The 15,123-nt window shown below is 32.9% G+C and overlaps 1 protein-coding gene across 1 annotated transcript in view; it reads left to right on the top strand.

Moving 5' to 3' along the window:
• LOC131844147 (phosphatidylinositol 4-kinase alpha) overlaps window positions 1-15,123 on the top strand; it is a 41,077-nt gene that overhangs the window by 8,495 nt on the left and 17,459 nt on the right. Inside the window, exons 3-12 of the mRNA XM_059192950.1 lie at window positions 629-1,353; window positions 3,125-3,238; window positions 3,932-4,109; window positions 7,271-7,371; window positions 8,373-8,523; window positions 8,940-9,135; window positions 9,929-10,039; window positions 10,650-10,823; window positions 11,903-12,113; window positions 12,584-12,695. Coding sequence (XP_059048933.1) covers window positions 629-1,353; window positions 3,125-3,238; window positions 3,932-4,109; window positions 7,271-7,371; window positions 8,373-8,523; window positions 8,940-9,135; window positions 9,929-10,039; window positions 10,650-10,823; window positions 11,903-12,113; window positions 12,584-12,695 — 2,073 coding nt within the window. The remainder of the gene's footprint in view (window positions 1-628; window positions 1,354-3,124; window positions 3,239-3,931; window positions 4,110-7,270; window positions 7,372-8,372; window positions 8,524-8,939; window positions 9,136-9,928; window positions 10,040-10,649; window positions 10,824-11,902; window positions 12,114-12,583; window positions 12,696-15,123) is intronic.

Here is a 15,123-nt window from a genome sequence, read left to right on the forward strand (position 1 = left end):
ACAATACATACTTTTATGTATTGTATATATTTACATTGTAATATATATGAATGATATGGATGTATGTAATTATTAAAAGCTACAATTTGTAATCGTAATACGTGAAATGTATATATTTGTAGATCGCCGTCTATTGATGGTCATCAAACGACAACAATTCATAAAGCACCTGGAAGAGATCGCTTTTAGCTTTAAGGTCGCCCATTGTTACATCTTTGTCTTGTTTATTATTGTGTTTTTGTCTTTTAATATATAATGTATTTTCGGTGAGAGGAGCAAGTTATTTATACATTCACCTGTATGACGCCATCCATTATTTGAATAATGAGTTAAAGAAAGTTGTAGAATAATGAATTAGTTAAAAAACATCCTCAAAACTAATTATAGCGTATCTAATTATGTGTGTTATTAAGTTTTTATTAGTCTACATAATCAGCCATGTTTAAAAACTATGGCTTGATATTCTGTGACAATTTCTTTGTTATTCTTACAGCCATTTCTACGTGACAGCTCACACTAACAGACGAACAGACATTTTTCGTCTCGTCAAAATTTTACGATTTTATTATATGTAACTTTTGTATATCGTCTACCTTTAAATTAAATTAATATATATTATTTGTTCCAGGCATTCCTATGTCAGAGAAGTTCAGTTTCTGTCTGAATACACTCCTCTCTGACATCGCTGCCAAACAGCCTTCCACCAGGGAAGAAATCATCAAAGCCCAAATTGAGCTTATGTCGAATCTGACGAAGACAATCATTAACTGTCACGAGAGCAAAGACTACACGCAAACGATTTCAAAGCTTCAATTATGCAAAAGTACAATACCAATTCTGATAGGATTAGCTAGATCAATGGGCAGATATGCAACTGTGGACCCTCCATTACTATGCCGCCTTTTTCCTCAACCCAGCAGTCCATTGAAGTCCAAAGAACCTGAAACAAATTTCGAGTATTCCACATTAGACAAGAAGAGGAAATTCAACCAATTCAGACCAATTATTCCTCGTTCCTTATCGGGAAATCTGAATCCTAATAATGAGAACGGAATGGTTAATGGCACGGATACCGTTGATAGTTCCGGGGGGACCCTTAAAAGAGGCTCCTTACACAGCTATAGTTCAGTACCTTATGACCCTACCACGTACTTCTTTCACAAGTTCGGATCTAGCTTCAATCAATTCCCTTATATGAGGTTCTCGGAATCTCCTGAGAAGAGGATCAACGTCCAGTTCTATGTGGCGTATTTGCAGTCAATATTGACGGTGGCTAAGGATTTACTGACGAAAGAACTGCTCGCGTTCCTGGATGAAGAAGCTGAGGATATTTACGCTTCCGGACAAATTCAAGTTAGTACAATTTTCATTCAGTTATGGGGGAAGTCCCGAGTAATCTATATATCTATAGCTTCTACTATTTGACTACAGTATCATTATGAATATAATAAACTGCTTGATGAAAACATAAAATTTTTGATATTCAATTTTATTTTCCAAATTTGAAGTCTATTTTCTACATTCTTCACTTAATGTAATTTATTATTGTTTGAAAATAGTAGGTGAATAGAGCATTTTTTACTAAATTACTTGCCACCAGGCTTAGTAGATAACACAGATATATATTTAAATACTAATAATCTTTATTCCAAAGTACAACTTGTACAAGGATACGACAATTTTAAAGGTACAGATATTACAAAATAAAGACAGGCAAACAAGCAAATTGGGAGATTGAGATTCATGATTTTCTAATAGTCACTTAACCAAATTAGTGTCTCGTCTGCACTTAGACTATGTTAAAATTATTAGGACAGAACCACTATGATTTTCATGATGAACTGCGTATAGTTCGATCTGATGGGATGTTAAGAGGAAGGGTAATAATCTATTTCACATTACCCTTTCTCTTAACATCCCATTGTTTTCCTATTACTTTTGAGTTTATTGTTAGTACCATCCGGCTTATATGGCTTAGTATAGGATTTTATGTCCAGTGTTACGCTATTTTAATTGTATTTTGTTTGAGACGGCTTTTACGAGACCCTGGGAATGAAGAGGTCTGTCTATACATGTAATAATAATGTCGTGATCGTTATCTGCATACAAAAGATATAGGTACGATAAAACTTATATATGTATATATATATCTTACCTTAATCTAATATTTTATAGAATAGTTACAGTTCGTCATCATACAAAAAAAAAATGTGTAATCTTATGAGAGTTATTTATTTAATGCAAACCCCCTTCCGCACGATTTATAGATACCACATGTTATGTTATCTGTTATTATCTATGTTTTATTATCTATTTGTCTGCATTATCTATGTTTTAATTAGGTACTATTATTTCCACTCATGAAACTTGTTTCCTTATATTTGTACCGGGGGCATTGAATTTGCGAATTATAGGGCATCGATACGGATATAAGCTATACGGCCTCAAACACTTATATTAAAACTTTTCTTAAGGGTTTATCACGCTATTATTATATTTATTGATGCAACAATACATAATATCTAAATTATGATAAATATAATTAAAAAATAATTCCTCAATATCAATTTTCTATATAAACAATTACAAAAAACAATAATATCAAGTAAAGATTACTTGATATTATCGGTAATGTTTTTCAGGATATAATCTACGGCGCAACTGATCAGATTTTAAATATTCTTTTAGTGTTGTATAACTCCATTTATTGAGAAAGGCTTCAAAACATCATGCTACAACAATGCTAATTATTTTTTTTTATTTTTAAAAAGACGAAAATGCGTGGGCTCTTGTAATATTATAAAGAGAAGATTTTAATGTTTACAATAGATAAACTCAAAAAATACCTAACCGATATTAAAAATTCTTTCACCTATTAGTAGATTTTTCTTATAATGAATATGTGGTGTATAAGTGGAAGATGAATAAATCAGTCATGAGGAGGACGATCGTGGCGAATACACTAGGAATTAATGGTTTCTAGAGAGGACTGTGTGGTGGTCAACTTAACAAGACATTGCTAGTAATGGGATTACAAAAAAATCCCAATTACAAACTATCTCATCTGTATATATTCAAGCATTTAGAGACACTCTATGTATATACTTGATAATGTTTGTTACAGGTTTTTCCATATAAATCTTTCTCGGAAACCCTGAATTTGGTAATGGTAACTCTGCTACGGGAATTATTGCAACATCAGAAGAATCTTCCGGGCCCCTTTACTAAAGATGTCCAGGTGAACATTTTTAAATATATCTTAAATAACTTCTAATCCATTGTCATCATATAAACCGTGATATGTGTGTATTGTTATTTATATTTTAATCTGATTTCGAAAACGGACGGTTCTCAATCGGATTGTATATTTTTTATACTTGTTACCTCAGAAGTACGTCATTTATTAACCTTTCCATACATACATCTGAGTTAAAAGAGACTGCTTGGAGTTGATGAACCCGGCATACGGAATGCTAAAAACTACGTTCCTATTTGAAAAACTACGATTGCATCCATAGAAATTATATTTAAATAAATTTCGTAGTTTTCTTACTTCAGTGACAAAAAATATGTCATGTAGTTATGTTTATGGCTCTAGATTAGGCCCTATCAACGGCTACCTTCCGCGTTAATCACCAGATCACAATGATGAAATCATGAAACCAGTAACCTAGCCGTGTTTCATAGCGATTTGTTTTATTTATTTATTAATTCTTAACACATGGATTTGTACTTGTACATTTACATTAATTATTTACTACAATACAATTTAATTTCTCTTATTGGTAACAAACTATGTCAGACTTGTATCTTGAGGGCTGGGAGCACGGTTACTAAAAAGATGTATTATGCGTACAGTACACAGTAAACATTGCATTCATTTTTGTTATATCAAATGAATTATATATCATTTTATTTATCTATTTTATAGGAGTTTGTAAAATGCCTCTTCTTAAGCGGACAAACAGAACTACAGAGCCGGCACCACGATGCCTCTGAGAAAGAAGACAGAGAAAATAACTTCGCTTCAGTAAACAAGTTCAAAGTGAACGTGATGGCCAATTCGGCGTGCGTCGATCTGCTTGTATGGGCTATAGGTGACGAGACTGGTAAGCATATGGTTTATTCTTCTACATTTGTATATAACAGAGGTAGACTTTGAACAAAGTCACCTGCGCGGCTACCTGTATATCACCTATTTCTATCGCCACAATGCTTTCTTTAATCTGTTTATAAGTGAAATTATGGATGTTAATGGATATGAGCCTGCCTATGGAAATTGTCTATGCTACCAGGGCACCAATGGAGGATAATAGGATGACCGTAAGGTCAGTTCAACGTGGCCAATTTACCAGGTATTAACTATAATGTTTTGAGGGAAGGGATTGTTAGTAATGTCGATTAATAACCCCATTGCTAGCAATGTATAATGTCAGGTTGACCTCCACCTGGTAGTCCTGGAAACCATCATGTTAAATTCCTGGTGAATTTGCCACGATGGGCTAACTAACCTGACCTCATACTCATCAGCTTTCGCTGGTGCCTCGCCAGCGTATACCGTTAGTGCAGGTACACCATTCCATTAACATCCCTTAAGAAAAAAAACGATGTAATAGTTAGTACTTTATTATTAATGATAAAAGTATATATTTTTATCATTAATAATAAAGTACTACACCAGAATTTATGTATTAATATATGACAAAATCACGATGTATTAAGGCAAGAAATCTTAGATCTCCGGAATGGCACACATAATTGGTGTCACGAGACGCCGTTTTTATTAACATTTTGTAACTAAATGTAAAGCAGGATTTATATTAAAATTATTTTTAAACTTTTGTTTATAGTTATCGTAGTTTTATATGTATTTTCTAATTGTACTCTTTAATATGTATTTTCTTTATCACTAATGAGCATTCCATGCTTATCATATATTTTTATTTGAAATGATAAGCGATAAAAATGATAAATAAAGTAATGATAATATTATAAACATCTCGATCCATAGGTCGTCATTAGTGGAATATATGACTATAGTTATATTAAAATTCATACTCTCCTCACCAATAGGATGTTTTTACACAGATGAGTGACTTGATATGGGGATTTTAATATTTTAAAAACGAAAAACATTTTTCAAAATAATTAAATGCTGCTGGTCGCAGCTGGCTTTACTACTTCGCCGAAATATATGTAAATATCTCGGTGTGAGTACAGTAGGCGCTCTACACCAGCGGAAAGTCGTATGGACCGGCTGAACGCCAACTCCTGCCTAAATGGTATACTAGCAGACACACGACAGCGACTATCTTGTTTCGTACCACAGGAATATACATATTAGTAAAATTTTCTAAAACATTTCTATTTACTTCACAATTTTCTTTTTTTTGTTCATGAACTCATGAACATTTTGCGAATATTCCAAAACGATAAAAAGACGACTGAAGTCTTTTCAAGTTGTGGTGAAACTAGAGTTAATGGGGATGCATTTTTACATAGGTACCTATATTAATATTTAGTAAAGATTCATTATAAGATTCAACTCGTTACATTCATTAGCCATTAGTTTTGATTAATTTATCCATTTTGATTGTCGATATTGATGTGAATGTTTTAGATACCTATCCAAAACGTCAATTATTTATTTTTTATTTTCATAATCGTGATATGAATAAAAAAAATTACGGCGGGATTAACCTTTTATAGCAAAAACAAGGTACTTAATATAAAAATATTTTCGTAAACTGGATCTAATTTCTCCGGTTTAAGATGTATACTTCAGCTCATAAAACACGCTCGCGTTATTAACGCATATGATGTATTTATATTGTTTGCTATTTTTATCAAATTTCGAATTGATTGCCGCGCGGCACCAACCAGTAGAATGCATCCTGATTTAAAAAGTAAAATGGCGGGAAAGCAATCGAGAGCATTAGATTTATTATATACAACGTCAACAATATACGTCCATCTTTAACGCACTCGGCTCTATTACGCTCCTGCCTTCGGTTCGGACTGAAATTACGCCTCGTGTGCTATAACTATCATAAAGCACTTATATCGTAGTATACTATTGTTCAAGTACAAGATGTTCATTTGAATTTGGAATGTCAAGACTGATGTAAAATAAATGTGATAAATCACATATATTTTTACAAGGATTTAAATACGACGTTAAATTGAATTTGGTATTTCAAATCGATTGCTATTTAATTGTATCCAGTCCTATTATTTATTGTAACGTTTTAATTTGAATTTGGAATTTATTATAATTTTACAGTTGATGGGGACTATGATGTACCAGCACTTATAAACGCTCTAACCATATTAATAGGTATCTTTATTCGTGTGAGAGTGACAACCCGATTGACTAACACTACAGCATGGTGTTGGTGTCATTCTAATGACTGTCAATAATTTCGTTGAAGTTCTATATTCATTGTCCTTTTTCTTGATTATTTTTGAAACCATTCAGAATTATATGAAATAATTATAGAAATAGTCACCAAATGATTGCGTTCACAAAATAATTCATTGGAATGTATTTGAACAGAACATACGGTTAATATTTTTTATAAATGAAATGGTTAAACTCGAACCTCTGATGATATGAATAAAGGAACAGAGTACAATTTGGTCAATGGAATTTTTTCGTGAACCGCACAACAATCGTTTGAAATTGACTTTGGTTGGCACCATAATTTAGGTTAGCTTTTGTTTTTAGTCTCCAATTTGACATATAGATCATTTATATCATTAATCAATATACAAATATCATTCATTCATTACAATTCAGTAATGAACATTACAGAATGAATTTTATCCTAATATATATAATATATCCTTGTGGCATGCTAGTTCGTAACATAATTCAAAACATCCCCTTTCATAAATATATGATGAATATATGGTTTTTTCGTGTGTCAGTCAAATCAAATTAAGTAATATATTTGTATATTACTAACTGTTTATGATGATTTTGTTGATAGACAATTTTTATTGCAGTATTATTCCCATACAATCTATTTGACATCGATCATCATTTTTCAAAATTATATATAACTTTTTTATATTCTTACAATTATAATACATTATTGTTCTTTCTGCTTACCCTTTATATAACGGCCGTGCTGTGAAGTATATAAATATATATGAGATAATTCTCATAGATTGCTGTCCTCTTAGATCATTAATTTATTTTTTTGTAAATAAAATACATTTTTTCTTATTAATCTTTGATAATTCTATAATAAAAATGTATTTTTAGGTGCGGATTCATTATGCGGCCGTTTGACGGAGAAAATAAATTCTAATCACAACCATAAATTGATATTAGCACATATGCCGCTCCTGATGGTCTGTCTTGAAGTAAGTATAAACATAGAATAAGTTTTATAATAAACTAGCTACCCTCCCCGGTTTTGCACGGGTGTACATGTAATATATATATAAACCTTCGTCTTGAATCACTATATTTATTGCTATTAACAGCAATAAAATACATTGCATATTTCAAAAGATTTAAGCTTTATTTAAGATTAATAATAATAATTTATTCAGCATAGCACCATACAGAGTAAAATACAGAAAATCTTAATGGCTAATTTCGCGCTAAGAGCTGAAAGGGCCTCCACTCAGCTGGTGCCGCATCGTGTCACTGCAGCGCTGATTTTCAGTGGAGCCTTTCTAAAACAAAATAGCATTCTTGATATTTTTTACTTTAATAATTAATATAAATGTAGCATGTAAATGTACAGTAGCTTAATGCTTCTAGAAAGAGAGAGATGCATTTTTTTTTTTTATAAATGATAATGTAATGGTGCACCCGCCTGCGCTAACGGTTTACGATGGCGGGGCACCAGTGGAGGATGATAAGATGAGCATGAGGTCAGGTCAGTTAGCTCATCGTGACAAATTCACCAAGAATTTATCACGATGGTTTCCAGGGGGAACCGCGTGGAGGTCAACCTGACATGGTACATTGCTAGCAGTAAGATAATCAATCCACATTACTAACAATCCCCTTTCCCCCCTAGAGAGAGATGCATTGCATTACGATGTTACTATGTTAATATAGTCAGAGGCATTATCAAATGTAGTTTTTCTGACAACACTTGACATTTCCTTGGGTTAACACATATTACAATCTATAACCGACAACTATATTCACAAAGAAAGGGACAGCTGTTTTATTATTATCACAGAGGTGGCAACGGCCCAACTGCATCATCTGCTGGTAAAAAAGTCGGATTTGCTTCTGAACACGACGTCAATCCGAATATTTTGTATAGCAACGAACTCCTTTGTTTGTTGTTGTCAATTAACATTTTTCAGGTATTTTTAATAAATGTATTTGTATATTATTTCAGGGACTTGGTAAATTAGCGACAAAGTTTCCGACAATTGCGAACACTTCAATTTATTGCTTAAGAGATTTCCTCGTTACTCCATCGCCGATACTGTTCAAGTTACACAAATTGGAGTTAGAAAAAACTGGCAAGGAACACATGAAGGTTACATGTAAGTTACATTCATTCACACTGTTTACGTCAGATGGATAGTTGCTTCTATTGGTTTCGTTATTTCCTATGTGTAAAAAGTATGTATTTAGAAAAATATGTATATAATCTATACTTAATAATAAGTATACTGATTACATATGTAAATGTGTACATAGTATATATAAATATAAATAGGAGTACAATGATACAACTAAGCATGAAATGGTAGAGAGGTAGTGCGAAGTAATACTTAGTTTAACTTTTCCTTGAATGAGCCCATAGAAGGACTTTATAGAATATGTAAAGGAAGTGTATTTCACTGATGAGCCGCATGAAATGAATAAGAGTTATCCATAAATTTAGTCCTACTGCTAATATACCCTTTTTAATAAACTCCACATGATGTAGTCTCTAGGGATAAACATTTTTATACAGTACAGGGGAAAGAACTCCAGGGTTTGACGGAAACCGGCGTCCCAGTGAAGTCGACGCCTTTCGAGAAGCTTCGAGACGCCGCAATAGAGAATCTGTGCGTGGCGCTTGAAGCTGCACTCACTGTGGACTTGGTCTGTGTCCCAGCACTTGTGGGCTCAGTTAGTAACCGATTGTTTACCGCTGAAACTAGTGACAGGTGAGGAACTAATCATATACATATTGACTGATTGATAACCGGGTCTTAACGCGAACGATTTATGAACTCGGTGGTCTAACTGTTTGGCGCACCAGTTTGCTTCCGAATCCTGGCACGGTGCAATTTGTATTCATTAGTATGATTGTTCTCTAGTACCCATAAAACAAACTCTGCTTACCATGGGACTAGATGACACTGTGTTAATTGTCCAGGGTTATTTTTTATTATTATTATAAATAAATTATATAATACTTTATATTTTTAATTTTATGATAAATGACATTGACCTTAAAATTATTATTGTTTAGACCCGGTTAACAATATAAACATTGGTTATTACACACATTTAAAAATAAGTATCTAGATTTGTAATCATATGTACAAGTACAAGCTCATTGAAAAGAAAGAGCTGAGTTTCTTGTCAGTCATCATACCCGAAAGCACCCCGAACTGACGGTAGATTTGACATCTCATTAGAGTCTGTTATAGACCTACATGAATGATATTTTGTTTTTCACCGGTAATAAAGCAATGCAACTATTCTTGCTTGATGTCAGTCAAAATCTCCTAAATAAACGTAGACGCTGGGGGCACCAGTGGGAGAAGATATGACGTCATGTAAGTTAGAACATAATGACGAATTTATCAGAAGTTTATCAAAATTGTTACGCAGTCTAGATTGGAGGTCAACCTGCAATGGTATATTGCTGGCTATTGGATCACTAGTCCCCATTACGACCAATACTCTTTCCTCATGACGTATGTTAAGGCCTTAAAATTTTCTTTTTTTTAGTGAATCGTCGCTGATCAGTACAAACATCGTTATCATGTTGGGACACGTCGCCGTCGCCCTCAAGGATACGCCCAAAACTACAGATACAATTCTGCAATTTTTCCAACAAAGGTAATACACACAACACAAAGAAATAATATACAGAGCGAATAAATTTAAACCAGTGCTCATTTTAGAATCTATAATTCGTATTTGGCATGTTTTCTCTTATTAATACTACTTTTCAGAATGGAATACAAATATACAAGTCATTACCCATTTTTGTAAGTACTAGCTCTGCCTGTGGTTTCACCCGCGTGAAATTTACAGCCTGTATGTTATTCTGATGTATATATATTACTGTAAAGTTTCATCAAAATCCGTTCAGTAGTTTGTGTGAATGAGTAACAAACATCCATACATATACACAAACTTTCGCGTTTATAATATTAATAAGATTGTATAGCGCACCAAAATGTACATAAATCATAATCCTTGATAACAAATAATCATTCTGTATCTTAGATACAGAATGATTATTCTGAAGTAGAAATTTGACCTCCCAACGTCCATCTTTATAATACGTGAAATTCAGTGGTCTTCATATTGTTTACAGATGTTTATCTGTTATTTCGTGTCGTACCAAAAACAATATTATACATCTTTTAGTAACGGTGTACTTTTTGAGCAATGAGGTATTTTCCCAACTTGATTAAATCCCGATGGTATATTTTATCCGCAGGCTATGCCGCTCCCCATCGTCTTTGGACACTTTGATAGTAGACCAGCTCGGCTGTATGGCGCTGGCGAGCCCCGAGGGGCCCGCACACGACGAGATCATGCGCATGTTCACAGTCATTACCGTAGAAGCAGCCAGCGCGGCCTACCATCACACTGACGATAGGAAGCAGTATAGGTAAGTAGAGTTTAAAAAGAAAACAAAAACGTCATTTGTATCCGTAGGTCCTACTATGAAGTCTACGGGCTAAAAACCATCAATAAGTCCAAAATAGACTTTCTAAAAGTCCTGCTTCGGTCGGCTTCGGTGGTCTAGCGGTTTAGCACCTCACATCCGATGATCGCCGGTATCCTCGTATGTTACAGAAATTTGTATCTATGAGTATGATTGTTTGTTCGGTCTGTTTGTTTTTTTATGTATATTAAGTATAAATTTACAAAAAAAAAAAAGAAATTTGTGTTTTTTATTAGTTGACTTAATACCCATAACACTAGATATGCTTAGCTTGGGACTGGATGGCGCTGTGTCGATTTCCCTGAGATAATGTTAGTTCTATCACAAACCTAATAGTGTATCGTGTCAATCCACGTGCCTGTCATATTATTATAAAATAATACAGTCCACTTAACATCAAACCACATATACTTGATCCGTACCCTCACTGTCTGTCTCACTTATTTCTGTCAGGAAACAATTTGTAAGCTGTATTCTGGTTTGAAGAGAAAAAATACCGAACCCGAATGCATAGCATTAGCCTTTTTATTAGGAACTAGCTGTTCCCGCGACTTCCTCCGCGTGGAACATAACTTTATTTTTCCAAAATGAAAGATTTTTTCTAAAATTAAAGTAGCCCAAGTTACTCCTTATTACATCAGCTACGTACCAAAAAAGTCCCGTCTAAATCTGTCCAGCCATTTCAGAGATTAGCCGGAACAAACAGACAGACAGATAAAAATTGTAAAAAATGTTATTTTGGTATATGTACGGTACATATAATTTACATTCATATGCATGTAGTAAAAAAAACGGTTATTTCAATATTACCAACAGACACTTCAATTTTATTTATATGTATAGATGGAAATATGAGTTTTTTCCTATTCCAGTTACATGAAAAATATATTCATATTCCTTCCTAAAGAGCCGGAAACACTGTTGACAATTGTCACTGTTTAGCCGGTAAGGGATCTCGCGTGATTAAAGTTGCAAGTGTAATAAATTACGAGTATTAACATAAACAATTCTTTGTTGTACAGACATGTATCGGGGGCAGTTCTGAACGCGCTTGCGAACATAGCGGCAAATGTTCGCGGCACTAATGCGCGTTTAGAACTGCTCACGCGTTTGCTGGAGTTGTTCGTGCAGTTGGGACTTGGCGGGGAACGTGCCACCGACCGTTCGCCCGCACCCGTGCTGAAGGCATCGGGTAGCGCGGGCAATCTTGGCGTGCTTATACCCGTTATTGCAGTATGTACATTTGATTTTTTACTTTATTATCTAGTTGTATAGATATCTGAATTGATTAAATCCTATAGAGTCAGTTTGCTGCAGCTTACCTTTTTTATGTCAAATTTCAAACGTAATGGTGCATTCATAGTCTTTGTCGTAGGCTGTAGTCTGAACTTAGTTATGAAGAAGGAAATGCTAATTATTTAAGTTTGTACGAAGATAATATCTGGATATAGTGTGACTTTGTCACTGTATCAAATAAATGCTATTTCTACATAATAAATTAAGACGTAAAACATGGCAGGTGGCGAAGCTAACATCGTCTCGAAAGATACAGAAACAGGACTGCCTCTAGCCAAATTGGTTAGGAATATGTTTATTGAAATGTGGACTTTCGAAGTATGGCAGTCTCCACAGATTACTACCAAATCTTGCAATACGGTTGGAGTATATATTTTAGTTTTAATCTTAAATGTATTTATTTTTAGGTTCTAGTCAAGAGGCTCCCGCCCATCAAACATCCAAAGCCCAGACTTCACAAGCTGTTCAAAGATTTCTGGCTATATTGTGTAGTCATGGGTTTCACAGCTGCAGATTCAGGTATCTATCCATCACATATTTATGTTAATTATACTTATATTTTACATAATTGTACTAAATAAATATTTCATAATAATAACTCTTAACTAAATTGTTTTAAGATTCAATTCAGCACTTCTTTACTATAATACTTCTGTATGTAAATATTATAAACATATATTATTTGTATAGATATATTTAAACATCTTGTTGTCTCTTCTTCTATGGCCATGCCTATAGCCATGCGAAAGCGTGAGTAAAGATGCTTTTAGAGTTTAGATGAATGTTGTTTTGTTATAATAATTACTTTGTCTATGGTGTTATATTAACTTAACTCTAGTATCAATAAAAGGAAAGAATTATAAATACTCTACTACTCTACTATAATACCTTTTTCATATCGTATGGATGATATCAAAACATTGAGAGTTGTTGATAGTTCCTTTACTAATCAAAATGTTATACTGTCTTGGTTCTATAGAAAGTTTGCCAAATTTATGTCGATTTTTACCTAACTACTAAATGAAGGAGTTCCGTGTTTTTCATGTTATTTCACCAAAACACATACTGCAAAACATCTTGTATTTTCATATGCATCTTTAGATAAAACTGTTAAATGTCTAATAAACCTGTTTTAGCTTTTGAAGTGTTTTGTGCTTTTATGGCTATATTGCTCATTATAAAATAGTGACAGCACTTTTTTTATAATGGGCAATATACTTCAATAGGTTGAAATTTGTATTTTTAATGTTTGTATTATACTACATAAATATTAAAATGCAGATTATTGTAACCAATAATATATTATTTTGCTTTAAAAATTTAATATGCGGGATATCATGCATACTTATTTTAATAACTAAAATGTAATATAAGTATATTCTTAATTTAAGAGATTAGTGAATATAGCGCCATGACAATATCAAGTATATGATTCTAAAGGTGTGTATAGATCGAGGGTATAATTTTCATGTAATTTAACGAATACGTCGTACTTTCTTGTTGTCACTGTTGCCTCTTAGGGTGGACACATACAGTCGGTTAATGGTTACTCTTGTTTGCCCGAATGTACTTAATGTTTGTTATTGCTCGCCTATTTTGGTGATGAGCGGCGTAACTAAATGGACCAATAGCAACGTTAGTCATAGTCATGCTACCTGACAACTAACCAACTGTACGTGACCAGCCTTAACTTACAAAATTCAGGTATGCAGTGATTGTTTTCAACTGTTACATTACATGTGAATGCTCACCCTAATGTAATGTTGGTTGAGTGAATAAATATTTGAACAAACATTTGACAGTTTGTAGTGTGTGTTTTGTACAAAGTATATTTTGTTTTGTTGAGACCATGCTTATAGGTCGAGTGTAGTACTGCGTTGTTAGTACAATTAGTAACAAAAGTTGTTGAACAGATCATTATTGCCGATATCCTATTTATTGTCTAATAATAACAATCCTATGTTTACAGTAGCCATATGTTCCTATAAGATGTTATGTTATGGTAAATTAGTATTTTTACTTCTTCATATTTAAATGTATGATGATGATGAAGTATTCATAACTGTTCATCAACTTTAGTTTATCATGGTATCTATATACTGGTATTTCTATATCTGACAGAATATAAGAATTATATTTGAGGTAGTACTTTATTGAATATGTGGGATACTTGTTAATATTTAATTGTAAAAGTTACCTGTAGGGAATCGAAATAAGATTAATTTTGTATTTATCTAGTATAATGTACAAGTACGTTTATATTTCAACTTCAGCCTGAGACCGTAGTTAAACTCTAATAGAAAAACTAAGAAGTGACGATACGACATAAAATTTAATATTATAGCCTTGCCATATATTTTGATTCATATTGCTATAACTATATAGTTAAAGGTACTGAATAAAATATACGAATTTACCAGTCTTTAGTTGAAATTTTTAGTAGCAAACTATCTTCATGCAGATTAGCTTCGAATATACATTTCTTATATTCTGTGCCTGGCGACAAAATGCAACGTTTCTACTACTAAAAAGTTTTCAATCCATCGAAATTTTAATTGCTTTTATATTTATACTATTTATTTAAAAACAAATTTTGGAAAATTGTATTCTATGTTTATAAAATTACAGATCAAATCAGTTTGTTAAAGTCCAATACTTTAACAAACTGATTTAGATTAATAGAAGTTGCATCTTGTCTAGGCTCCTCTCAGATTTTTATTCGTAGGTTTATAGATTGTGCTTTTTGAGTGAGTTTCGAGTGAATATTTCATTTAATTAATTATATATACTCCATTGTGTAATCATAAAATCTATACTACGTTTTTATTGCAAATTCTTTATATGGTATTTCTTGTAATCGGATGTATAAAATTATTGTTATAAGAAACCTGAGTTATTTAGAAGAATTTTAGGATCTTATTGAATTACTTATAATGAATGTATTATA

Source organism: Achroia grisella, unplaced genomic scaffold, assembly GCF_030625045.1.
Source record: "Achroia grisella isolate CSIRO2021 unplaced genomic scaffold, CSIRO_AGI_Agris_v1 utg109, whole genome shotgun sequence".
Classification (NCBI taxonomy): domain Eukaryota; kingdom Metazoa; phylum Arthropoda; class Insecta; order Lepidoptera; family Pyralidae; genus Achroia; species Achroia grisella.